A 26,129-nucleotide genomic window follows, 5' to 3' on the forward strand; every position below is an offset into this window, starting at 1 on the left:
TCACTCTCAAGAGAGAGTCCAAGTGGAATAAGAAAATAGAAGAGGAGAGGACAAGACAGAATGGAACAGAACAGATCAGAACAAAATGGATCAGAATAGAACAGAACCGATCCAAATGGATTAAAATACAGCAGGACAGATCGAAACAGAATGGATCGGGCCGGGCACGGTGGCTCACGCCTGTAATCCCAGCAGTTTGGGAGGCCAAGGTAGGTGGATCATGAGCTCAGGAGATTGAGACCATCCTGGCTAACACTGTAAAACCCCATCTCTACTAAAAATACAAAAAATTAGCCAGGCATGGTGCATGGTGGTGCGTGCCTGTAGTCCCAGCTACTGGGGAGGCTGAGGCAGGAGAATCACTTGCACCTGGGAGGCAGAGGTTGCAGTGAGCCGAGATTGAGCCACTGCACCCCAGCCTGGGTGACAGAGCTAGACTCAGTCTCAAAAAAAAAAAAAAAAATCAGAATACAACAGAACAGGTCAGAATAGAATGATGGATCAGAATAGAAGAGAACAGATCAGAATGGATCAGAACACAACAGAATGGATCAGAATAGAACAGATCAGAATGGATCAGGATAGAACAGAACAGAACAGAATAGAACAGCATCCCAACCCCACTTAATCGTCAGCACCTCCTTACCACGGGCCATGGGCATCGCCCACTGCCTTCTCTCTCCCTGCCTCTACCTTCACCTCCTATTTCTCTCCATCAACGCTCCCTCTTCATTTCCCTCTAACACAGAAGCTTCTTCCCACCTCAGGGCCTTTGCGTCTGCTGTCACCTGCCTGGTCTGCAGTTTCCCTACCTACAGGTTCTTCATGCGGGTCTCAGCACAATGTCACCTCCTCCAAGAAGCCCTTTCTAATTGTCCTTCCTGGAGTCACATCTCTACCAGACACCTTTCATCCCATCACCCTGTTTTTTTTTTTTATTTATTTTTTTGAGATGGAGTCTCACTCTGTCACCCACGCTGGAGCGCAATGGTGCGATCTCAGCTCACTGTAACCTCCACCTCCTGGGTTCAAGTGATTCTCCTGCCTTAGCCTCCCAAGTAGCTGGGATTACAGGCGTGTGTTACCACAGCTGGCTAATTTTTTTTTTTTTTTGTATTTTTAGTAGAGATGGGGTTTCACCATGTTGGCCAGGCTAGTTTCGAACTCCTGACCTCAGGTGACCTGCCTGTCTTGGCATCCCAAAGTGCTGGGATTACAGGCATGAGCCATGGCGCCTAGCCTCATCACCCTGTTTTGTTTTCTTCATAACACTAATCACTGTCTGAATCTCTCAGATAGATTATTGGTTCATGTGTTTATCATCTGTTCCCATGTGAGCTAGGAAGGGTGGAGATTTTCTTGGCCACCCCCATTAATGTGTCCCCAGGCCCTGGAACAGTCTCTGACACAGTAGGTATCTGGCAAGCATTTATCAAATGCATGAATGGATGGGCGAATGAATGAGCTCATTCTGTGTTGTCAGTTCCTGAGGTGCACACATGTTTTGGTGTGTTATTGTCCATTATTGCTCGCTTAGCAGAGTGTCTCAGCATGTCCCAAGGTGGACGTGTGGGACCAGATGTCCTGAGCATCATAGGATGCGAGGAGCATCCCTGGCCTCTTCCCACTGGAGCTGCCGGTGATACCACTCCCCACACGCACTAAGAACAACCAAAACTGTCTCCAAACACTGCCAAATGTCAGGTGGGGGAGAGAATCGCCCCAGCTGAGAACTCTGGCCCTGCAATATTTAATCCAGCACTTGGGCGCTAGGAGGGCTGAAAACGTGTCTTTTGACGAATTTGGAGATCAAATCCTGCCTCTGGAGCAGTTCCACAGTATGACCAGCAGGTGGAAGCAGAGACCGCCCTTTCGGTAGAATGGTTGCCCTCACTTTGCAAAAACTTTGTTTTCCCCAGCATAGTAACTGATTTTCCAACAGCGCTCATTTAGCCCCATGTGGCCGTGTGAGTAACCCACTCCTTTTGCGCCTTTCCGGATTAGACAGGGACGTCGCAGCAACGTCCTGAAAGGAGCAGACAGCCAGTAAAGAAGTGCAGGCGTTGGTGGAAGTAGGGGGAGGACCATCTTGGGATCAGGCAGTTCTGAAGTTTACCCCCAGTTGCGTCCCTTTCTCTCCTTATGCCCTTAGTCCAGTTATGTTAACCTGCCAGTGCCTCAGTTTCCTCATCTGTACCCTGCTTTGCTTATCTCCTAGTCCTCACCACGGGCTACGTATTTCATATGCCTCTCTCTCCTCAATCACGTGGCACCCCAGAGAGCAAGGTCTGGATCTGGAGGAGTCATTGCCTCCCCAGTTGCTGGTGTGTACTGGCCTTCGAGTGTTTGTTGAATGACTGACTGACCGACTGGCGTGGAGAATAGCACAGGTGCATAGATGTGGATGTCAGCTATAATGATGACAATGCTGATGTCGTGGTGGTGTCATGTCGTTGTGGTGGTGATGTCATGGCATGGTGGTGATGATGTCATGATGTTTGTTGAATGACTGACTGACTGACTGGCATGGAGAACAGCACAGGTGCATAGAAAGTACTCAGTGGGGGTCAGCTATGATGATGACAGTGTTGACGTCATGGTGATGATGATGTCATGATGAAGACGATGATGCCATATTGTTGATAATCGTGTTGTCATCTTTTAATCCACACCAGTATTCCCCAAACCATCAGCACCTCCCAGAGTTTCCTAAGCCAAAGGCTCCTCGGGCCCTCCCCTACATCTCATGACTTGGAATCTTACAGGAACAGAATCTCAGCCATGGTTTTGGGTTAGAATAGGCTGGAGAGCTCTTAAAAAACACTGATGCCTGGACACCAGCCCTAGAGAATCTCAGATCAAGGATGTAGACAGCAGCAGGATTTTTGGAAGATACCCAGGTGATTCTAAGAGCAGCAAGATGACAACCCTTCTCTGTCACTTAATAAACGCCCCACCTCGGCATTTATGCAAACAGTGGCTCTGGGCCAGAAGCCTCGGCATCGCCTGGAAGCCACTTAGAAATGTGAGTTCTTGGGCTTCACCCAGGCCTCCTGGCTCAGACACCCTGGGGGTGGCATCAGCCCGAGAGTATCAACAAGCCCATAGAGTCTGGGGCCCGCTAAATGTGAACAGCACTGCCCCAGGGGACCCGGATGGGGAGCCCATTCCCAGGGGCAGAACACCAGGATGAAAGGAGGGATGGATTTTTCTGGGGGAGGACGGAAAAGGTATGATTAGTCTTGAAGAGTGCTCTATCAATTGGCCAACCCCTTGGGAGTCTCGCAGCTTCATATTGTAGACCTAACCTGACCCCGTAGAAAGCCAATGTCATGCCAGAGTTATTTTAGAGCAAAAGGAACTCCAGGCCAGAGCTCCCCAGAGAGAGCTGAACGCATTACAGGGCCCAGGAGGTAGGGCACCCTCTCCCTTTCCCAAACCCACCAAGGAGCTGATCCAAGGGACACGGGTGAGGAGGAAATGAAGTCGGAGGGGGCGTGAGGATTTTGCAATCTGTAAAGCTCTGTGTGTGATTAAAGGATCGTTTTTATTTCTCGCGAAGCGGTTTGGCACTCCCTCAGGCTCCTCCAGGCCACACGGACACACACGGACATAAGCACACAGGTACTAGGATAACAGCCGGGCCCCAAGCTTAGTCCGCGGGGATTTGTGGGGGAAGGAGAGGGGGTGCCTGGCCTCCCCGAGTGGCCTTTGAGGAAGAAGAGGCCGCAGCCGATGGAGATGGGTCGGTGAAGCTCCGGGGCCAAGCCCCTCCCTCCCCTCCACGACCCAGCGCCCAGGCTCATATGGCCTGGTCCTGCCTCCGTCTCAGGCTGAGCTCGCGGGCTGCTGCCAGGAAGGCTGCCCCGGTGAGCAGCTCGGCGATGAAGCTGATCCAGCCCAGGGCCAGGGACCAGCCGAAGCTGATGTCCACCTGGTCCAGAAGGGCCTTCTCCTCCAGGAGACACAGCGCCTCCCGGAAGGCGGCGGCTGAATACGCTATGTAGACGCTGATCCCAGCGAGGGTCACCATGGCTGCAGGGAGGGCAAAGGGAGAGCAGATCAATCCCCCACCCCGCCCCAGCACTCCCCTCCTCCTCCTCGCCCTGCCCAGCCACGCTGCCCAGCGTCCAGCGTCCTCGCTCCTTCCTGCTGCGGGACCTTTGCGCGTGCTGGTCTCCCCGCTGGGTGCATTCACCCCTGCTTCTCTGCCTGTCATCGGCAACTCCTACCCTTCCCACACATGGCAGCTCACGCTTCGATTCCTGGACTTGCCTGAGCAGTGATTCCACAGCACCATACAGCTGCCCATCACTGCCCAGGTCACAATTGCAACTTTGCATTCTTTTGTGTAATTTTTTTTTAGACAGAGTCTCGCTCTGTCGCCCAGGCTGGAGTGCAGCGGTGCGATCTCAGCTTGCTGCGATCTCAGCTTGCTGCAACCTCCGCCTCCCGGGTTCAAGCTATTCTCCTGCCTCAGCCTCCTGAGTAGCTGGGACTACAGATGCCCGCCACCGCACCCGGCTAATGTTTGTATTTTTAGTAGAGACAGGGTTTCACCATATTGGCCAGACTGGTCTCAAACTCCTGACCTCAAGTGATCCGCCTGTCTCTGCCTCCTAACGTGCTGGGATTGCAGGCATGTTTGTGTAATTATTTAACTAACATCTGTCTCCCCCAGTGGCCTGTGAGTGTCCAGAGGGCAGACATGCTCCTGTTCGTTTTGCTCATTTTCAATTCCCCAGCACCCAGAATGGTGCCTGGCCCACGGCGGTTCTCCACAGATACTAGATTTGAGCCACATGGTCCAGTACGATAGCCACTGACCAGTTACACATGGCTATTTAAATTTAACTTAACTAATCTAAATAAAGTTAACAGCTCAGTCCCCCATCAGCACTCACTGCCCTGGCCTGGTTTGCAGCTCCCGATGCTCGGCATGGATTACGGAACTTCTCCACCATCACAGAAACTTCTACCAGGCAGTGCTGGTTTCGAGAATTTGTCATTGGGTGAACTATTAATGCTAATATTAATAATAATAGTGAGTGGTTAGAGGAGATGAGAACTTTGCAATATTTTCACCTCCAGACATCCCTTTTGTTTTTTTCCCTCTGTGGATTCCAAGGGAGCATGTCATCACTGCTTTTTTTTTTTTTTTAAAGGAACATTTCAAATACACAGGGATACAGACAGCTGTAAGGCAGCCAGCCACGTGCCAGGTCCCATTTTTCAAAACCTCTGGTCCACTAAACCAACCAGTGGTGTTAACCTAGCCATTGTCTGTCCACCTGTTGTTTTGTTTCATCTTGTTTTTGTGTGTGCTGCTGTTTAATTGACAAGTAAAAATTGTATGTATTTATGGTACACAGCATGAGGGTTTGATATGTGTGTGTACACTGTGGAGTGGCTCAGTCAAACTATTCAACACAGGCACGGCCTCACATACTTAGCATTTCTTTTGTGTGTGGTGAGAACTAAAATCTACTCTCAGCGATTTTCAAGAACACAATAGGCTGTTGTTAACTGCTGTCACCATGACGCCCAATAGATCACTGAACTTCCTTCTTTTGAGCTGAAATTGTGTGTTCCTTGACCAACATCTCCCCACCCTCCCCTGCCCCCACCCCCAGCCTGTTCCATTCTCTCTTTCTGTGAATTTGACTCTTCTAGATTCTACATAGAAAGGAGATCATGAGGTGTTTGTCTTTCTGTGCCTGGTCATGCCCGTTTTTTAGTCGATCAAAGCAGTATCTATCAGAATGGCTGATCAGCAGGATAGAGCGAGGGTGGCTGGAGCGAGGGTCTCCTGCCAGCTCACAGCCCTAAAGCTTGAAGCTATCACGAGTTTGGGCAAAGGTAATACATGCGGCTTCTTTGGTGAAGTAATGAAAAGGATTCTTGGAAGCTGCTCCCTCTGCACTGCTCCTGTCTTGGAACCAGAGACTAAGTGATTCTGGGCTGCAAACCACTCATCTCTTCCAACTGATATCCCAGAAGGGGAAACTGAACCCCACGAGGCCCTGGGATCCCCCTCGTTTGCTGAGGGTTCATACACAGTACCCATTGCCCAACCCCCAGACCACAAGCCAGAGCCCTAGGCAGGGTGGGCACCTACCTCCAAAGAGGAAGAGAATTCCAGTGAGCAGGAGGAGGAGGTAGGCTCGGAGGAGGAAGCTCAGAAACCCCGTCATCCCCCCAAAAACCATCAAGATCAGGCTGAGCGGCAGCAGAATCACAAATGTCCCATGCATGGCTTAGAAGAGACAGAGAGGATACCAGGCAGAGGACAGTTACTAACATCCTTCATTCAATCAACAAACACTTCCCGAGCACCTACTAGAGCTGGGGAAAATCCACACTGTCACTGCCCCTATGACGATTACTTCTACTGTTTCTGATGATGATGATGACCATGACAACAGTGGTTAAGGCTCATCTCGTGCAAGGCTGTGTGCTTTGTTCTTGTTGTTTGTTTTGTTTTTGAGACAGGGTCTTGCTCTGTCACCCAGGCTGAAGTACAGTGGCACGGCCATGGCTCACTGCAGCCTCAACCTCCTGGGCTTAAGGAAACCTTTCACCTAAGCTGCCCAAGTAGCTGGTACTGCAGGTGTGCACAACCACACCCAGCTAATTTTTTTATTTTTGGTAAAGATGAAGTCTTGATATGTTGCCCAGACTGGTCTCAAACTCCTGGGCCCAAGCGATCCTCCTGCCTTGGCCTCCCAAAGTGCTGGCATTACAGGTGTGAGCCACTGTGCCTGGCCATAGCTGGTTTCTAACAAGAGAGAAGCCGCAATGCAGATGATCACACGCATCATTAATTATTCATTACAAGAGCTGGGGTGTTAGGAAGAACTTGGGATTGGGGGATGGCTGGCAGTGGTTTGGGCCTTGGCTCTGCCTCCACAGCCGTGGGACCTTAAGAGATCTAAAAACCCCTGCGGTCCTTAGCATGGCATTTTGGGGACAGCACTTGCTGATCATTTGGAAGTTATCCTTCTCCCAAGGCTGGCTTCACTGACTGGAGTGCCGGCCCCGTTCTCTACAAGAACATATTTGTCACCACAAGGAGGAGCCTCATGCAAGCTTTCTGGGTTTTGTTTTGTTTAAAGTTTTTGCCAGCACCTTGATTGCATCATGCAAGCTTTTTGGATGGGAAAAAGCTTTTTGGGGGAGCAGGGACTGTGTGGATGAAGGGCTTTGGGCATTGAGAGAACTAACGGGGACACTGTTAATCTCAGGGCTTGAAGACCACGTGATGTGTGTGATAACCAAAGTGAAGGGAGAGATGCTGCCCCCGGGTTGCAGAGCCAAACGGATCCACCTGGAGAACAGTCCTGCATTGAATGTATTTCTCTTGCCTCCTCTCTAGTAGGATCTGGGGCCATTTCTAGAAAACTCCCAAGCCCAAACAGTCAAAGATAAATAATAATACAACCTGTAAAATCAGCAAGTGGAAAAGACGAATGACAAGAAAGTCAAGACCCATGATGAGGGGTGAATGGAGGAGGAGGAAGTCTAAGGTTTCAGGGTCTATACCTCTGTCACTATTTGACTCTGAGCTTCCCAGCAGCCAAAGAAAAAAGGGAAACAAGTGCAAAGTTATTTTTTTATCCATCCTTCATTTACCAAATGTGTATTGGTTGTTTACTATGAGCTGGGTGCCAAGCATCTTTAAATCGTTTTGGCAATAGGATAGGTATGAAAATAAATACTTTCCTATCCTTCAGTGCAGGCTAAGCATCATTTGTTCTGGGAAGTCTTTCCTTACACTGCATTCACCACTGTCCACCCAGTCAAGTGCCCTTCCTCTGTGCCCCCTCAGCACCCCATAGGGACAGGCATTTATTACCTAGTGTTGAGGGCATCTGAGTCACTTTTATGTCTCACCTGACAGAACATGAGCTCTTTGGCAAAGAGGATCTTATTTCCCTGTGCACAATTGTATCCCTGAGTTTCTAGCAGAGGTTCTGTTCTGGGACATGGTAAGTGCTGAAGAGATATGTGTTGACAATGTAGTGAATGAATGAGTGAGTGAATGAGTGAATTTTGAGCTAGAGAGTGTGGCTCTCAGGCAGGAAAATATGTCAGTTTCTAGGAAATAAGAAAAAAACTGAGGGAGCCCAAGAGATGACCTCATGGCGATGAAAAATATAGACGTCAGAGCCGGATTATTTGCACTCTAATTCAGGCTGACTGTGGGGTCCTGGGCATGTCATTTAATTACTCAGAACCTCCATTTCCACTTCTTATGAAATGGAGGTAAAAGTATACGGCTCACAGAATTATCGTGAGAATAATACTTGTAAAGATCATTGGGCAACACGGGGCAATGTAGTAAGATGTGCAGTGTTGCGTCCCGTAGAGCAGGCACTAAATAAATCATAACTCTATCAATAATAAAGATGATGGTGATAATCATAACTTGGTCCGTGACCTCCACTCTGACCAAAATGTTTTGCCTTCAGTCCCTCAATTGACACTAACTTTGGTGAGTCAAGAAAACAAGACTGAACTTCCTCCCAAGGCTGTCCTGGGATAAAATGTGATTACAGAGGAGGAGACCTGTGGTCTTTCCTTCTTTCTTTCTTTCTTTCTTTCTTTTTTTCCTTCCTTCTTTCTTTCTTTCTTTCTTTTTCAGGGAAAAGTCTTGGGCAGGGAAGTACCACAGCTCATGCAAAAACCTAGTCCTTTAAAATCCATCCGCCACACACCATCATCTCAGACTGTGGCCGAGAAAGGAAATCATTTCTCGTTCAGAAATTAATGAGGTTTCCCAGAGTTGGTGTAGCCGTGGCAGCCCCATGTGAGTTTCCCAGTTGTGCTGCAAGCTGCCTTGATGTCCACATTCGATTAAACGCCTGGGTAAGAGCAAGCCACCCAGGAGAGAGCTATAAAATCTGCTGAAATTTGGTTTAGCTTTCTTTGTGTGTGTGCCCTATTCTTTGCTACATTTTTTTCCCCAGGATTGTGGTTTTGGAACATGAATATTGATTCCAAGTTCTGTTCTACTTAGAAATGTTCCCATCGCTAGCCACATCTCTGAATGCACTTGGGGAAGACAGTCCCCTTTGGAATGTTGATATGATGAAAATAATCATCATCACCAATTTTGTGGGGGCTGGGTTACTTGGGACATGGTGGATATGTAGTTTCAGAGTGAGGGGTTACAGTCAAAAGACCACTGAAAAAGAGTCTGTGACATACAAGCTGTGTGACTTTGGACAAATGACTGGACCACTCTGAGCCTCATTGGCAAAATAAGAGTAAAAACACCTGCCCACTGATCTAGAACTTATTAAATTCAGCAAACATATTAAGAGTGTCTGCTGTGAGTCTAGCTCCACGCTGAGCACTGGTATGAAGACAAAAATAAATAAGTCACAGACAGTTCCTCTCTTGCACGCATGTTGACAGAGTACCTGTATGATTGACCATCCAAATCACACTTTTGAGAATCAAACAATCATCAACTGTATTAAATTATCTACCATGACCATAGGTGTCTACAGGGACCAGGCAGGATAAACCAGGACAACTGGTCACCACACTTCTCCGTTTATTGTTTCAGTAAACATTGATGCAACACCTGCCACCTATGCTCACCAGGGTTCCAATGTCAGCCCTATCGCTTCCAGCTGAGGGTCTGTAGGCAAGTTACTTTATAACCTTCAAGCCTCAGTTTTCTCATCAGCTAAATGGGAATACTAAGAGTATGAACTTCACAGGACTGTGTACTGAGGAAGAGGTAAAATGGAGAAACTTCTTAGAATGGTGCTTGTCACATCATAAACCTAATACAAGTGTTCATTGTTATTGTTTCTCAGCTTGGTATTGGGCTATCTAAGTGAAATAATATGCATGAAATCTTGTAAACCTTTTGGTAATGTGGAAAGCCTGTTACAACCAAACACAGATATCTCAGGCCAGGAGACCTGATTCCCATTCATCAACAAGCCTCTAATGAACTCCTGTGATGGAGAGAAAGAAAGAAACAGTTTCCAGCTTCTGGGAACTGGCATGGCGCTCATAGCTAGACTGCGGTGTTCTGCTGGATATAATATCTTGGAACTCCGACATCAGACGAGGTCATCTGAGATCACAATACAATGAGACCCAGCAAGGGCACCTCACAGGCTGCCCAAGCAGAGATGTAAACAAGGTCTCTGTGCCACCCACAAAATATCAAACGCCTCCTTCTCCCAGCTCATATGACTGTCCCTACTTTCTCAATCACAGCCAGTCTGCCTCCCTGTAGATAAGATGGAGATATTTGGTAACAGAATTGTCTCCACTTCCTGATATTACCCAGTCCAGAACAAACCTCCACATCCTCAGACCCTCCAAAGACACCCCATCAAAGCCCCGATCCCGTAAGTCCTTCCTAGCAACCTCTTGCTGAGACACCCCACAGCTCCCCATGGAGTGTGTTCTCCTTTGCTGCAATGAGTAATAAACCCCAACTTGAACTGCAGGGGTGTCCCCACTGGTCTCTGGCTGGAGGGAATTGGCATGGGCCAGGGGCTCTCCCAGGCACTGGCAAGCGGGAAAGGATATGATGGAGCAGGACAGAGGTGGCAGGAATCAAACGCCAGCAGGACCTGGAAAATTTCTTCTTTCTTGTGATGTATTCTTGCACATCCCTGAATGCCCAATAACTTGCAACACAGAACCTAGAATGTAGTACATGCTCCCTGTGCAATGGATGGCTGAGTTAATGAATGAGAGCAGGAAGGAAGGAAGGAAGGAAGGAAGGAAGGAAGGAAGGAAGGAAGGAAGGAAGGAAGGAAAGAAAGAAAGAAGGAAGGAAGGAAGGAAATTGAGCATTTACTGAGCATCTAATAGGTGCATTATTTTGGGATGGGTATTGTAGAGGTTCAAAGTTGGATCAGACATAAATCCCACCTCCTTGGAACTTATAATTCAGAAAGGAAGTTCACATGTAGACATAAATTGCTGTAATGTCAGGTGAAAGTGGTGCCTTAAGAGACTCAGACAGCCATGTGTCAATTCAGAGATGCCAGGCTAAGTCCACATGATCATAGACCTTCCATTTGAGGCAGTAAATTTTAAAGGAAAGCATGGAGTATTTAGAGTCAGACCTGAGCATGGTTCTTAGTAGCCATGTGACTTCAGAGGAGCTGCCTCACTGAGCTTCAATTTTCTCATTTGAAAAATGGAAATGGACCATATTCATCTTGACATGAGGACCATAGCAGATGACTTGGGCTCAAGCCCTCAACAAAAGCCACTTCCCTTCCCTCTACTCTGCAGATCTAATTGGCCCTTTCTTTCTCCCACAGCCCCTGAAGCTGTTAAAGGTGTCTGCCTTTAACAGCTAGAGAGGGATGATGTGGGGACAGCTACTCCATTGGACTCAAAAGCAAACTTCCTGAACCTTGGATTTCCACCTCAGTTCTGTCATTCCCTGTTGATATTCTTGGGAGAGAAGGATCTTGGGTCTGAGGCCAGCCAGATACTCTTATTCACCATGTGACCTCAGGTAAGTCCCTTCACCTCTGTGAGCCCTCATTTCCTCATTTGTAAAAAATATTTAAGACCTAAGACCTCCCTGCAGGGTTGTTTTCCTGATTGGCAATGTTTTCTTTTTTCTTTTTTGATTTTGTTTTTTGTTTTTTGTTTTTTTTTTGAGATGGAGTCTCGCTCTGTCACCCAGGCTGGAATGCAATGGTGCCATCTCAGATCACTGCAACCTCCACTTCCTGGATTCCAGCAATTCTCCTGTCTCAGCCTCCTGAGGAGCTGGGACTATAGGCGCCCACCATCAATCCTGGCGAATTTTTGTATTTTTTTTAGTGGAGACGGCATTTCACCATATTGGTCAGGCTGCTGTTGAACTCCTGACCTCAAGTGATCCACCCACCCTGGACTCCCAAAGTGCTGAGATTACAGGCATGCCACCGGCATTGTTTTCAAAAGCACTGAACTCAATCCTGAGTGCATGCATTCATTCAGAAACAAATGCCTTGGGGTCCCCAGTGAGGGCCAAGCCCTGTCCTAGGGCCTGGGGACACCTCATTGAATAAGGCCACTGCCCTCATGGAGTTCACAGACAGGCAAGGAGACCGAGTAGCCAGGAAGCAAGGAAACAAAGATCATTGCAGGCTGTGACGTGTCACCAAGGAAATAAGTGTGATGATGCAGAAAAATAGGTGGGCAGTGGTGGTGGGGGGGCCTTGTTCTTAGATCAGGTGGTGGTATGTGTTTCCTGTGGCCACTGTAACACATGAAGGCAAACTGGGTGGCTTCCAAGCAACAGGAATTTAGTCTCTTACAGTTCTGCAGGCCAGAAGTACAAAATCAAGATATCAACAGGACTGTGTTCCCTTTGATGGTTCTAGGGGAGAATCCTTCCCCACCTCTCTTATGTCCTGGGAGCCGTTGGCTATCTGTGATGCTCCCTGGCTTGTGGCTATGTCACTCCAATCCCTACCTCCATCCACACGTGGCCACCTTCTCCTCTTTCATAAGGACACTTGTCATAGGATTTAGGGCCCACCAAGTTAGTCCAAGATTATCTCACCTCGAGAGTCTGAATTACCCCTGCAAAGATGCTCTTTCCGAATAAGTCACATTCGCAGGTACTGGGGCTTAGTACATGAGCATATCTTTTTAGGAGTGACACCATCCACACAGTACCACGTCTTGGATGGCATACAGTAGGAACTCAATAGATGATACCTGTGATTATTACATGGAATTACTAGTAATATTAAAATGTTGGCTGGGTGTGGTGGCCCACACCTGTAATCCCAGCACTTTGAGAGGCTGAGACAGGTGGATCACCTGAGGTTAGAAGTTCAAAACTAGCCCGGGCAACATGGTGAAACCCCGTCTCTACTAAAAACACAAAAATTAGCTGGGCTTGGTGGCACAGGCCTCTAATCCCTGCTACTTGGGAGGCTGAGGCAGGAGAATCGCTTGAACCTGGGAGGCGGAGGTCACAGTGAGCTGAGATTGTGCCACTGCACTCTAGCCTGGGTGACAGGGTGAGACTCCATCTCAAAAAAATAAAATAAAATAAAATATTGGCAGGCCATTGTTTCATCAATGGTAAACGTGTGTGCCGAAGTGCAGAGATATTTTAGACGCAAAAATGCTTTGCTACAAGTCAAGGGAAAAGCAACCCCAGAAAGAAGCAAAGATGTTCACACCAAAAACAAACAGAAAAAGTGTTTGTGACTGCTCCATTATCATGCTGTTCAAAGAGCTGCTCAGTGGGGAAAGCAGTCTTCCATGATGCTTGTGAGGTCAGGAAGCCCTGAGCGGTCAATGCTCTTACGCAGAGCAGGGGATGTCTCTTACCCCAGGAACATCAAAAGCTCTGGCAAAAGAAGAAGGTCTCAGGATCCACTTACTACAAGGAAGAAATTTCATCACCTTTATTTCCTAACCTTGTCAGTGTGACTTTGAGACTTCTGGAAGAGCTCAGAGCTATGCAGTCCTGTTATGCCTGGTAAGGCAGTAGCTTTTAAAATTTTATATATATATATATATATATATATATATGTGTGTCCTTGAGTCTGTCCTGGAGGATGGGGGCTGCCTCTTCATGGTCTCCAAGAGGTATTGTTAGGATATGGAAAGAGCAGGAATCTCCGAGCAAAGACGTGGGTTCAAATCCTGACTCCGCCTCTTACCCAAGCCAACCACATCATCGCTCAAAAGCCTCGTTTTCGTCACCTGTCAATTGGACTCTGACCTTGCAGAGCTGTGGGCACTGAATATGAGAGTACTTGTCTCTTTCTCATCATCAACTTAGACCGTACCAGGTGGGAGTTTTTAATTCCCATTTCACAGGTGGGAAAATTGAGGTTCAAGGAACTTATATCAACTACCCCAAGAGCCAATGGCCATGAAGTGTCAGAGCTGGAATGAGATTACAAAAGAAGTGGACAAAGGGGTCGTGGGACTGCAGACATGGACACGTACTCCAGCTTGAGAAGTTAAAGCCTTCCTGAGTGGGGAGAGGTCTCAGCTGAGACCTGGAGGCAAGACAGTGAGGCGTTAACTGGGCTGAGAAGTAGGAGAGGGATTCCCAAAAGTGGGGACAGAAAATGCCAACATCCAGAAGTAGGAGACACCCAAAGTAGCAATATCTCAGCTCTTGCAGCTGGAGAGGTGAGCCAGGGTCACAAATAGCCCTACAAGCCACACTAATGAGAAATCCAACCACAGAGGCAGCCCTCTTGGAGCTTGCTTTACATCAACACATGATAACATTCTTCTTAGAAAAAAATTAAAACAAGGCCCGGCACGATGCATGCCTGTAATCCCAGCACTTAGGGAGGCCAAGGCAGGCAGATCACTTGAGGCCAGGAGTTTGAGATCAGCGTGGCCAACATGGCGAAAACCCATCTCTACTAAAAATACAAAAATTAGCTGGACGTGGTGATGTGCACCTGTAATCCCAGCTACTCAGGAGGCTGAGGCAGGAGAATCACTTGAACCTGGGAGGCAGAGGCTGCAGTGAGGCGAGATCACACCACGGCACTCCAGCCTGGGCGACAGAGAGTTACTCCATCTCAAAAGAGGTAAAAAAAAGAAAAAAAAAGGAAACAAGACCCTCTTGACCACCCCAAGCCCTGTGTCTTCTTCTCCTTTCCAGAGTGACCCTCTGTAAATGACTCAGTATGCATCTTCCCAGTTTTTGTCCATATATTTATAATTTTTCTATATATTCACATATTCCTCAAATTCTACAATGCACACTCGATTATACTTTTTTTGTTGTTTGTTTTTGAGATAGGGTCTCACTCTGACACCCAGGCTGAAGTGCCATGGGCCTTATCTCGGCTCACTGCAACCTCCATCTCCCAGGCTCAAGCAACCCCCGACTTCAGCCTCCCAAGTAGCTGGGACCACAGGCGCATGCCATCATGTCCGGCTAATTTTTTGTATTCTTGGTAGAGACAGGGTTTCACCATGTTGCCCAGACCAGTGTAGAACTCCTGAGCTCAAGTGATCCACCTGCCTCAGCCTCCCAAAGTGCTGGGATTACAGGCGTGAGCCACCATGCCCAGCCTTTATCATACTTTAACAGATCTGAAAATAGAGTATGTTTGACCATCCACAGCACCTCACAATCATAATTGGCAGTATATTTGTCTATCTTAATGGCACATAAGGTAAACGTGCATCTTAAAATTTTGTTATATACCCACAGAAAAGGTGTAATACTGGGGAGTTTCTTTGAGGGGGGATAATAAATGACATCCTGCTGCCCATAACACTCTGTAACTTGCTTTCTTCATTCCACAGTACATCTTAATATATTCTTTTTATAGGCTATGTAATATTAACACTAATATGCATTAGTATATTCTTTTTACAGGCTATATAATATTCCACAACATGAATATACACCTATCAATGTCTAGCCATCTCTCCATCTGTGGGCAGTGAGGCTATACAGACCTTGTTTTTCACTGTTTCAAACTGGTATGGTGAACTTTTTAGAAGACTCACATGGCCGATACTAAGAAGTGGACTTGTGTGTGTGTGAGAGACAGGGTCCCACTCTATTGCCCAGGCTGGAGTGCAATGGTGTGATCTCGGCCCACTGAAACCTCTGCCTCTTGAGCTCAAGCAATTCTCGTGCCTCAGCCTCCCAAGTAGCTGGGACTACAGGCGCATGCCACCACACCTGGCTAATTTTTGTATTTTTAGTAGAGACAGGGATTTGCCATGTTGGCCAGGCTGCTCTCAAACTCCTGACCTCAAGTGATCCGCCCACCTTGGCCTCCCAAATTGCTGGGATTACAGGTGTGAGCCACTGCGCCCAGCCAGAAGTGGACTTACTTTAAATATGAACTTTTGTTAGTTTAAAATGTGGCCTTTATTTTTTAATGGGCACCTCAGAAAGGCAGCCTGAAGCCCAGGCCCTTGTGCCCAGAGGAGTGAAGATCCACAGGCACCTGCTCCTTCCCTGACTGCCTGCAGCACAGCTATGCATAAATCACACTGAGAGTTCCTCCCTCCTGGGCTCAGGCAGCCTCTTCAAGCATTTATGTCCCCAATCCTTGCTCTGTCCCTCACCTCCTCCACTCTTGCAATTTGCACCAGGCATCGTGGGTGGGCTGGTTTTAATTTTCCATGTCACTGCAACAGCCCAGCACCCAGAAAAACTGGAAATCCAATCTTGTGATTTTTCCAACCTCGCCTCCTCAGAGGACAGCGTGGCCAGACCACTTCCTCTCAGTTCAGCTTCCACCGCGGGCATGCTGTGTTGGACAAGGCATTTGACCTCTCTGGGTCTGGTGTCCTCATCTGACCAGCCTGGCCTCTCTCATGGGCTCTTAGGAGACACAGCTGAGGTAAGACATAGAAAAAAAAAACAGGAAGTGCCCTGAAGAAGCATTTTCCACACCACCCTCCAGAAACACCAGCCTTCCTGCTATTTCTGGAACATACCAAGCTCACTCCTGCCTCATGGCTCTGAACCTGCTATTCCGTCTCGTAATGCAGGTCTCTGGTTTCCTGCCTGAAAGAGGCAATGTTGGATAGCAGGACTCTGAACCCAGAAACAGGCTAGGAGCTCCTCTGGTCTACCATGACCTCTAATCTTAATATACACACATCACACTGAAACTATACTCAGAGTTGCATTGCTTCAATGGAGTAGAAACAAACTGCTGAGTAGGCTGGGTGCAGTGGTTCATGCCTGTAATCCCAGCACTTTGGGAGGCCAAGGCGGGTGGATCACTTGAGGTCAAGAGTTCGAGACCAGCCTGGCCAACATGGTGAATCCCCATCTCTACTAAAAATACAAAAATGATCTGGGCATGGTGGTGCACATCTGTAGTCCCAGCTACTCAGAAGGCTGAGGCAGGAGGCTCAGGAGAATTGCTTGAACCCAGGAGGTGGAAGCTGCAGTGATCTCAGATCTCAGCACTGCACTCCAGCCTGGGCAACAGAGTGAGACAAGAAAAGAGAAAGGAAGGGCAGGGAAGAGCAGGGAAGGGCAGGGAAGGGCAGGGAAAGGCAGGGAAAGGAAGGGAAAGGAAGGGAAAGGAAAGGAAACTGCTAGGGTTCAAATCCTAGAAGTTCTAGTTACTGTGCAAACTTAGATATCATACCTGACTTCTCTATGTCTCCATTGCCTCATCTGCAAAGTGAGGATGATAATAATAGTGCCTCTTGGGCTGTTGTGAAGATTAAATGAGTAGATACAAGTCAAGAGCTCAGAATGGTGTCCAGCACACAGCAACTGTCTCATCATGTTCTACACCAGGCAGCTGGCCCAGTACTGGGGATGAAATCAATATGTACTGAGCAAATAAGTGCATCTGGTGGGTCAGCGATGATTAGCTCTATTTCACAGATGAAAAGCTTGAGGCTCAGGAAGTCAATGTGAATTAGAGCAGGAAGAGGAGGCAATAAGTGAGTTCCTACTATGCGCAGAGTCCAGGGCTGGCTGCTTTGTTTATGTGATCTCATTTCATCTTAGAACAGCCCATTTGTGGATGCAGGTGACTCATCAGAAGTCACACAGCCGGCCGAGCACAGTGGTTCAGGCCTGTTATCCCAGCACTTTGGGAGGCCAAGGCAGGAGGGTCGCTGGAGCCCAGGAGTTTCAGACCAGCCTGGGCAGAATAGTAAGACCCCCATCTCTACAAAAAATAATACAAAATTAGTCGGGTGTAATGGTGCACATCTGTGGTCCCAGCTACTTGGGAGGCTGAGGCAGGAGAATTGCTTGAGCCTGGGAGTTCGAGGCTGCAGTGAGCTATGATTGTGCTACTACACTGCAGCCTGGGCAACAGAGCAAGACCTTGTCTCAAAAAAAAAAAAAAAGTCACACAGCTAGCAAGAAGGCCAGGGTTTGAACCCCAGTGATGTAGGCACGTGTGGGTTTTGCCTGCCCCTACACCTGAGGACAGCACCTTGAGCTGCCTGTGATCATGTGACCAATCCTCCCCACCTTCCCACCCTTATCTGTGGAGCTGATCCCAACCCACTCCAGTTACAAGTGGGCACATGACTCAGCCCGGCCAATCAGCATATTCCATCCCCTTGGCTGGAGGGATTGGCTCAGGACTGAGCATGTCACCCAATGTGGTCCAGTGGAAAACCTAGCTGCAAGTTTGGTGGAATTAATGAGAAACAGAACGTCTCCCTTTTTAGGGTTGCTAAGGTGGGAGAGGATTTAGCTGAAAGCAGAACCCAAACAGAAGAAAGCAAAGCCCAAAAAGAAGAGGAAAGAAATTGAGTTTAACAGTGGATTCCAGCAGACATGAGCTTTTCAGTTACATGAACCAGTAATTTCTTTTTTTATTGAAGCCAGTAAGATTTGAGTTTCTGTCACTTGCCACCAAAAAGTTCCTGGCTGATACAGCTAGACTGGATCATTGTAGACCATAGCTCTTTAATCTACACTGTGCTGAATTTGAAGACCTCCTTTCCACCAAAAATAATTCCAGTCCCTAGCCCAAGAAACAAACCCACGACTTCCCCAGAGCTAACCTGGAAGATGAAACACTTCAGCAAAGTGGATTTTGCTGTCAAGGAACCTGTTTCATTGAAAACTTCTCTCTGTGGCTGAAAGAGTGGAGGTTATTGGGATGTACCTGTTTAAGGACCTGATATTTCTGCTCAACTCCACTCTCCCAAGGTAGCTAAGCAGAATTAAGGAGGTGTGTTAGTCTGTTTTCATGCTGCTAATAAAGACATACCTGGCTGGGCGTAATGGCCCACCCTGTAATCCCAGCATTTTGGGAGGCCGAGGCAGGCAGATCACCTGAGGTCAGGAGTTTGAGATCAGCCTGGCCAACGTGGTGAAACCCCATGTCTACTAAAAATACAAAAATTAGCCGGGTGTGGTGGTGGGCACCTGTAATCCCACCTACTTGGGAGACTGAGGCAGAAGAATTGCTTAAATCCAGGAGGCAGAGGTTGCAGTGAGCCGAGATCGCGCCATTGCACTCCAGCCTGGGCTACAAGAGTGAAACGCCGTCTCAAAAAAAAAAAAAAAACAGAAGAAGAAGAAAAGAAAAGAAAAACAAAAAGACACACCTGAGACTGGGTAATTTATAAAGGAAAGAGGTTTAATGGACTCACAGTTCCACATGGCTGGGGAGGCCTCACAATCCTGGCTGAAGGTGAATGAGGAGCAAAGTCACGTCTTACATGGCGGCAGGCAGGAGGGTTTGCGCAGGGGAACCCCCTTTATAAAACCATCAGATCTCGGGAGACTTGTTCACTATCACAAGAACAGTATGGGAAAGACCCGCCCCAATGATTCAATTACCTCCCACCAGATCCCTCCCACAACACATGGGAATTAAGGAAGCTACAATTCAAGATGAGATTTGGGTGGGGGCACAGCCAAATCACATCAGGAGGCAAGTTAGATCATGGGACTTCCCTAACAGTCCTCCATCTGCCAGGTGATTACAGCAAATTACTTGGCACTGAAGTGGTCTCTCTGTGAGGGTTTTCTTAGAGGAAAAATCAAGGTTTCTTCCCATACACCCCCACCAGGATTTATCTAGGAGGCTGAACTTAGAGAACATGCTGCTTGTCGAACGTGCTGCTTGTCAGCTAGCTTCTCCTCTATGGCTTCTGCAGCAGGTCCTTAAAGGAATGAAACATCTTCATATAATAGAAGAGCTTGGACCAAACTCAAAATTCATTTTGGAAGAAAAAGAGATTATGCGGAGAAAAAAAAAAAATCTCTTTCTCGGGGTGATTTGCAAGGAGTACATGGTATGAAGGGGCAGCTTGTCCTTTTTCATGGAGGATATAATGGGAATAATAGCAGCTACCACTTACAGCACACTTACGGAGGCCAGACACCACATTAGGCTCTTTAAATACACTGTCCTGTTTTAGCCTCACAATAACCTTAGAAAAAGAGATGACAATTATCCTCATTTTGCACAGGAGGGAACTGAGGCTCAGAGAGGTATAAGGAAATAAGGAAAGGCCCATGGCCATGTGCCTACTTGGTGGTGAAACTGCGGGTTAGCCCTAGGACTGAGGGTGAATGAGTGAATAGACTGTGGATGTGAGTTCTGCTCTTTCTCAAAATCCTGAAACAAGCATGGTTGTTGCACTGTCAAGATTGAAGAGGAAGCCAGCCCAGTGCCTATTGTGGTTAGCCATCCAATTGACCCATGGATGTGATAAGTCGGCTGAATGTGCACACCCTGCTTGGCAAAGGATCAGCAGTCCATAGATGTTACTACCTCTAGAAGGAGGCTGGAAGGAAGGGCAAAGGGAGAGCTCATGCTTACTGAGCACTTACCATATGTCTGGAAACTCGATGTCAAGTCATTCCTTTCTGACAAGTCTGGTCATTCCTTTGTGACTGGTCCTAGGCAAGGTCCTTTTTTGTTCATCCATTTTTATTCCCTCTCATGGAAGTCTAACCATATCCCTTGATGGTGTCCATATCTCATTTTGATGGATGTGAACATTGAGGCTCAGAGAGGTTAAGACACCTATCCCAGGATCATGGAAGGCCTCTGTTTTGGAGGGGTTTTACCTGGGACATGACCCTCATCTCCCTCACTTCCATGACCAGAATTCTTATCATTCTTTTTTTTTTTTTTTTTTTTTTTTGAGAGAGTCTCACTCTGTTGCCCAGACTGGAGTGCAGTGGTGCAATCTCAGCTCACTGCAACCTCTGCCTCCCAGGTTCAAGCGATTCTCATAACTCAGCCTCCTGAGTAGCTGGGACTACAGGCAGGTGGCACCACACCGGGCTAATTTTTGTATTTTTAGTAGAGATGGGGTTTCACCATGTTGGCCAGGCTGGTCTCAAACTCCTGACCTCAGGTGATCTGCCTGCCTCAGCCTCCCAAAGTGCTGGGATTACAGACATGAGCCACCACGCCTGGCTGAATTCTTATAATTCTGGAAACAGTGCTTCAGAGACACTCACAGTTTCCCCTTGTGCAGTTTGGGGCTCAGAACAGAGCACACGGTACCTCCACCTTTCCTCAACTCCCACACATTCCAGGTGTCTAGGGTATGTCTCCTTTGGTGGAACTTAACTCAGTGGTGTGCTGGAGCTGACTCATATCAACTCACAAGAGCCAGTTAAGCTTTTGAGAATTTTGTGAACCAGGTAACATCATGTTGGTATCTTGAAATTGGCCATGGTGGAAGTATTTGCGCCACAGAAATTGGCAAATGCTACAAACCAGGGCTTTTTTTTTTCTTTTAATTTTGCAGAGATCCAGTTGTTCAATATTTCCCAGCATGCCTCTGGACTTTAGAGAAACAGTTCTGGTTCACCATAAACCCATATATTCATACAATAAATACATATATTGAGCTCCACCTACAATATAATATAATTTGCATTCACTAACATGTTTGTTCAGCAAACTTTGACTCATGGGCTACTATGTGCCAGGTTCTATGCTAAATATTGGGAATTCAGCAGTGGCAAGATAGACATGGTCCTTGTCCCCATGGAGCTTTCAATCTAATGAGGGAGTCAGATTTAAACCCCCCCCCCCCAAAAAGTCATACAATTTGCACTTAGGAGTTAGCCAAGTCAAGTTGGTGGGATAAAAGCAGGGAGATTCCAGGTAGAGGGAACAGCATGTGCAAAATATTTGTGGCAGGAGGAAACTTGGCATGTTCCAAGAACTGGCCAAGGCCAGCACAGCTGGAAAGAAAGGAGTAAAGCGGAGAATGGGGCTGGAGAGGGACCCTACCAAGCCTTGTGGGCCATGCTAGGCACTTGTCTTTATTTTTTTATCCCCAGGCCTCAGTAAGTCTATCAAAAACTGCTCATGCCTATAATCTCAGCACTTTTGAGAGACTAAGGCAGGAAGATCGCTTGAGCTTAGGAGTTTGAGGCTGCAGTGAGCTAAGACCGTGCCACTGCATTCCAGCCTGGGCAACAGAACAAGACCCTGTCTCTGGGTAGGGTTGAGTGGAGGGAGAAGGCCAGGCACAGTGGCTCACACCTGAAATCCCAAGACTTTGGGAGGCCAAGGCAGGAACATCACTTGACCCAGGAGTTCAAGACCAGCCTGGGAAACATAGTAACTATGTTTCCTATCACTATTAAAAAAAAAACTGATACCAATGCAGTGGCTCACACCTGTAATCCCAGCACTTTGGAAGGCTGAGATGGGCAGATCACTTGAGGTCAGGAGTTCGAGACCAGCCTGGCTAACATTGTGAAACTCCATTTGTACTAGAAATATGAAAAATTAGCCCGACGTGGAGGCAGGCACCTGTAGTTTCAGCTACTCAGGAGGCTGAGACAGGAGAATCGCTTGAACCTGGGAGGAGGAGGTTGCAGTGAGCCAAGACTGTGCCACTGTACTCCAGCCTGGGCAACAGAGCAAGACCCTGTCTCAAAAAAAAAACCTGCCCACATTTTCAAAGTCTATGAAACTCAGTCTTCATTTCCTCATCAGATCCTCCTACAGAACCTCTCTGGGCCTCCTCATTGGAAAAATGAAGGCAGAAATGACGATACTAATAACTTCATAGGGTGTGGCTGTGGGGATCAAATGAAGACATAGATGAAAAGCAGTTCGCTCCATGTCTGGCTTATCTCAAGCATCAATGAATTGAACTCTTAGGTTTACTTCCCTCCCTCCACAAATGCTCATTCATCCCATTTCCTTTCTTGCTTTCAGTCCTCACAACTTTTACTGAGTTCCAGGCACTGAGCTGGGTACTTAGAACCAACCAGGAATAAGAGGGACACAGTGGACCTGAGAGGAGGGGCTGTTCCCACCTCCTAATTGCCTGGCTCCAATCATATATTTATATGCAAATTTTCATCGCACCCCACTACTGCAAAGCCCTTGTTCTAGGCAATGTGAATACAAACAACGCTGGCATGGAATCTGTGGAATGAGACCTCTCTTTCACCATTCACCTCCCGAGGCTAATTTAGGTCCCTGCAGGGGCTTCCCACCTTCCCTTCCTCACGCTGCTGGACTCTAACTGCGCGTCTCCACATTTGTCCCATCACCACTGTGAGCTCCTTGAGGGGATGGCCTGTGTCTTAACCATCAATCAAAACGGTGCAAAGAAAGCCATTAGTCAACGTGAGCTGAATGAATCCTAAACCACAAAACGTTACAGGTGGATCAGGAGAGACCCTGCCCCCCGGTCTTAAGCCCACTCCATTCTCAGACTGGGCTGTCAGAGGCCACCCCAGCCACCCCCTCCGCAGGCCCCGAAGCCCGGCTGTTTTGGGAAAGGCTCCAGAACCCACGGCTAGAACCGGGGCGCTCCCTCCATCCTCACCCTCCCCGGACTCACTGAGAAGTTGCCGGCTCGATTCGCTGACTGTCACGTTCTCCAGCCTGAAGGGGTTCATCAGCGGTGTGCACGGGCTCTGCACTGGATAGGACGGAGGAATCCATGGGCGCAGGACCCCGGAGTTCTGTGCAGCACCCTCGTCTGCGGCTTTGCCCCCAAGCTCACCCTAAGTGCCCCACCCGGGGAGGGCGCGGGGAGAGCTAGAGCAGTTGGGATCGCAGCCGGGTGCCTCTCGGAAGGGTTTTCGCAGCCCCGGCCTTCTGCTCACCTTCCCCCCGAGTCTCTAGACATTGTATTTTAGGGACTTGGGGGAGGAGTGCGCGCCAAGCAACAGGTCCCAAGCGAGCAGGGCACCGCGCAGGGGGCGTTCGCAGCCACAGCTCCCAGCCACGGGGTGCACCCTTACCCCGGCAGGTCCGCCAGAGGCCGGAGTGGGAGCTCAGAGGCTCGGGCTGGCTGCGATTGATGGACCCCAGCAGGTCCTGCGCCCCCGGGCCAATCCTCTCCAGCCGCTCGGTGTCAATGATATACCAGAAGTCCGTGCCGATGGCGGCCGCCAGGAGCACAAAGCTGAGCGCCCCGGTCAGCGCAGCCGCGCCGGCCAGCCCGCCCAGGTGCACCCGCATCGCCGAGCCCAGGACCAGCAGCCGCGGGTTCCAGTGGCCGAGGCGCGACCCCTCTGCTCCTGCCCCCGTCCCCAGCCGGCCACCGCGGGCTCCCAGCTCCACCGCCGGAGCCGCGGAGCTCAGATCTGAAACCCTTTCCTTTGGACCCCGGGCCCTAGTTAGACCCTGGCTCCTCACCTGCCGGCTCCGACCTGCACGCGCGCCCCGCTCAGCCGCCGTCCACGTTCCCAGCCCTCCAATGCCAGCTCTACCTGCAGACCCCCTCACTCTCACTTGTGCTGTCCGACCTCCACCTCCGCCTTCAGACCCTCCTGGAAGCTCTAGTCCTTCCCCACCAGCACCTTAACCCACCTCGTCCCTCAGCCCCACTCCACCCTCGGCCCTCCACGCCCAGCCCAAGCGGACTCTCTCACTTCAAAATCCTCACTTTCCCCAGACTCCTACTCCCTCCATTCCCCTGCCTCACTCTCCACGAACCCTCCCCACGATCCCAGATGCTCCCCTCTCTGCCTCTGTCTCTGGCTTTCCGCCCCAGCCCTTTTTCTTGGCCCCACACTGCCAGTTCCCCACTCCCAGCCCTGCTCTCCAGGGTCTTCCCGCAGCTCCTGCTCTGGCCGGGGCGCAGCTGACCCGCTGCGCCCTCCTCGTCGCCGAGGAAAAGCTCGGAGTGCGCACGCAGCATGGACGGGGGCGGTCCCAAGCCCTGGAGCGCTGGAGGCTGCCGGTGTGGAAGGGCAGGCGGCCTTGGGACCACCTGGGGCAGAAAGAAGGAGGGGTGTGGCGGGCCTCACAGTCCCGCCAGGATTTGCAAATCATCTCCAAGAGCCCCTCCAGCTCCAAGTACCCTTCCTCCAAAATCCACCTTCGAGTGTAGTCTGGGCTGACTAGAATGTGAAAAGGCACATTAATTTTTCATAAAAGTTCTCTAAAGCACTGAGGTAGTCCAGGTCCTCAGAATCTATCATTTCTACCCCCAAAGTCTTTCTTCATTTTCATAGCCACCACCATTGCCACCATCATCACCACCACCACCATCACCATCATCAACATCACCACCAACAACAACACAATCATCACTACCATCACCATCATCATCACCACCATCACCAGCAGCAGCATCACCAACAGCACCACCATCACCATCATCATCATCACTACCGCCACCATCACCATCACCACGGACAACACCACCATCACCACCATCACCACCACCACCACCACCATCACCACCATCAACACCACCACCATCATCGCTATCACCACCATTGCCATCGTCATCACCATCATCATCACCACCACAATCACCACCATCACCACCACCACCATCATCGCTATCACCACCATTGCCATCGTCATCACCATCATCATCACCACCACAATCACCACCATCACCACCACCACCATCATCGCTATCACCACCATTGCCATTGTCATCACCATAATCATCACCACCATCACCACCAACCACCACCATCACCACCAACCATTACCACCACCATCATCACCACCATCACCATCATCATCACCACCATCATCACCACCATTACCACTATCACCACCATCATCATCACCACCATCATCACCACCATTACCACTATCACCACCACCGTCATTACCATCACCATCACCACCACCATCACCATCACCATCACCATCATCATCACTACCACCACCAGCACCAGCACCACTCTCCTCTTTATCGTCACCATCACTCTTATCAATTCCACCATCTTCTTCACCACCATAAAACCTTTTACTCCTTCAAGAAATACTTCCGGTACCTTCTATGTGTCTGATGCTATAGTCTACGTTAAGAATATAGGCATGAACAATCCAAAAACAAGTCCTGCCCTTAAGAAATATAGGATTCAGGCTTCCCAGCCTTTTACAAAGCAGAGGACACAGAGAAAATACCTATATTTGCATGGCTCATTAATAGAAGAGGCTTCCAGATACTGGGGATGACCAATCCTCAGGAGTTACAGCTACTAAAGGCCCCTCAATGCTGACCTTATGGCTGAGGAATCAAAATCTTGGCACTCCTGTGATCCATTCTTAAGGGACCATTGTATCAAGGTCCAGAAGTTGGTAAGTGCTGGTCAGGTTGGAAGAGAATCATCAAAGCGTGCTTACGACAGGGTGCTATGAGAGAAAGTACCAGAGGGGAGATCTCACTGGGCTTCTCTGAGGAAGTGACATTGATGCTGAGACATGAAGTTTATAAAAGTATCCATG

General features: G+C 48.7%; 1 protein-coding gene across 1 annotated transcript; it reads right to left on the reverse strand.

The window, feature by feature from the left end:
• Positions 1–3,420: 3,420 nt before the first annotated feature.
• On the reverse strand, positions 3,421–24,563 carry TMEM114 (transmembrane protein 114). Its single transcript, XM_003808312.5, has 4 exons — positions 23,675–24,563; positions 23,269–23,349; positions 6,119–6,256; positions 3,421–4,035 (listed from the first exon to the last, which is right to left on the reverse strand). The coding sequence occupies exons 1-4, from the start codon at positions 23,892–23,894 to the stop codon at positions 3,803–3,805; spliced, it is 672 nt and encodes a 223-aa protein (XP_003808360.1). The 5' UTR covers positions 23,895–24,563; the 3' UTR covers positions 3,421–3,802.
• Positions 24,564–26,129: the final 1,566 nt, after the last annotated feature.

The sequence above is a fragment of the Pan paniscus genome, chromosome 18, assembly GCF_029289425.2.
Source record: "Pan paniscus chromosome 18, NHGRI_mPanPan1-v2.0_pri, whole genome shotgun sequence".
NCBI lineage: Eukaryota > Metazoa > Chordata > Mammalia > Primates > Hominidae > Pan > Pan paniscus.

Coding starts and splice junctions, on each gene's coding strand:
- TMEM114 (XM_003808312.5), bottom strand. CDS start 23,894: ATGCGGGTGCACCTGGGCGGGCTGGCCGGCGCGGCTGCGCTGACCGGG. Junction 23,350..23,674: donor CCTCTGGCGGACCTGCCGGG/GTAAGGGTGCAC, acceptor CGTCCTATCCAG/TGCAGAGCCCGTGCACACCG. Junction 6,257..23,268: donor ATCGAGCCGGCAACTTCTCA/GTGAGTCCGGGG, acceptor GTCTCTTCTAAG/CCATGCATGGGACATTTGTG.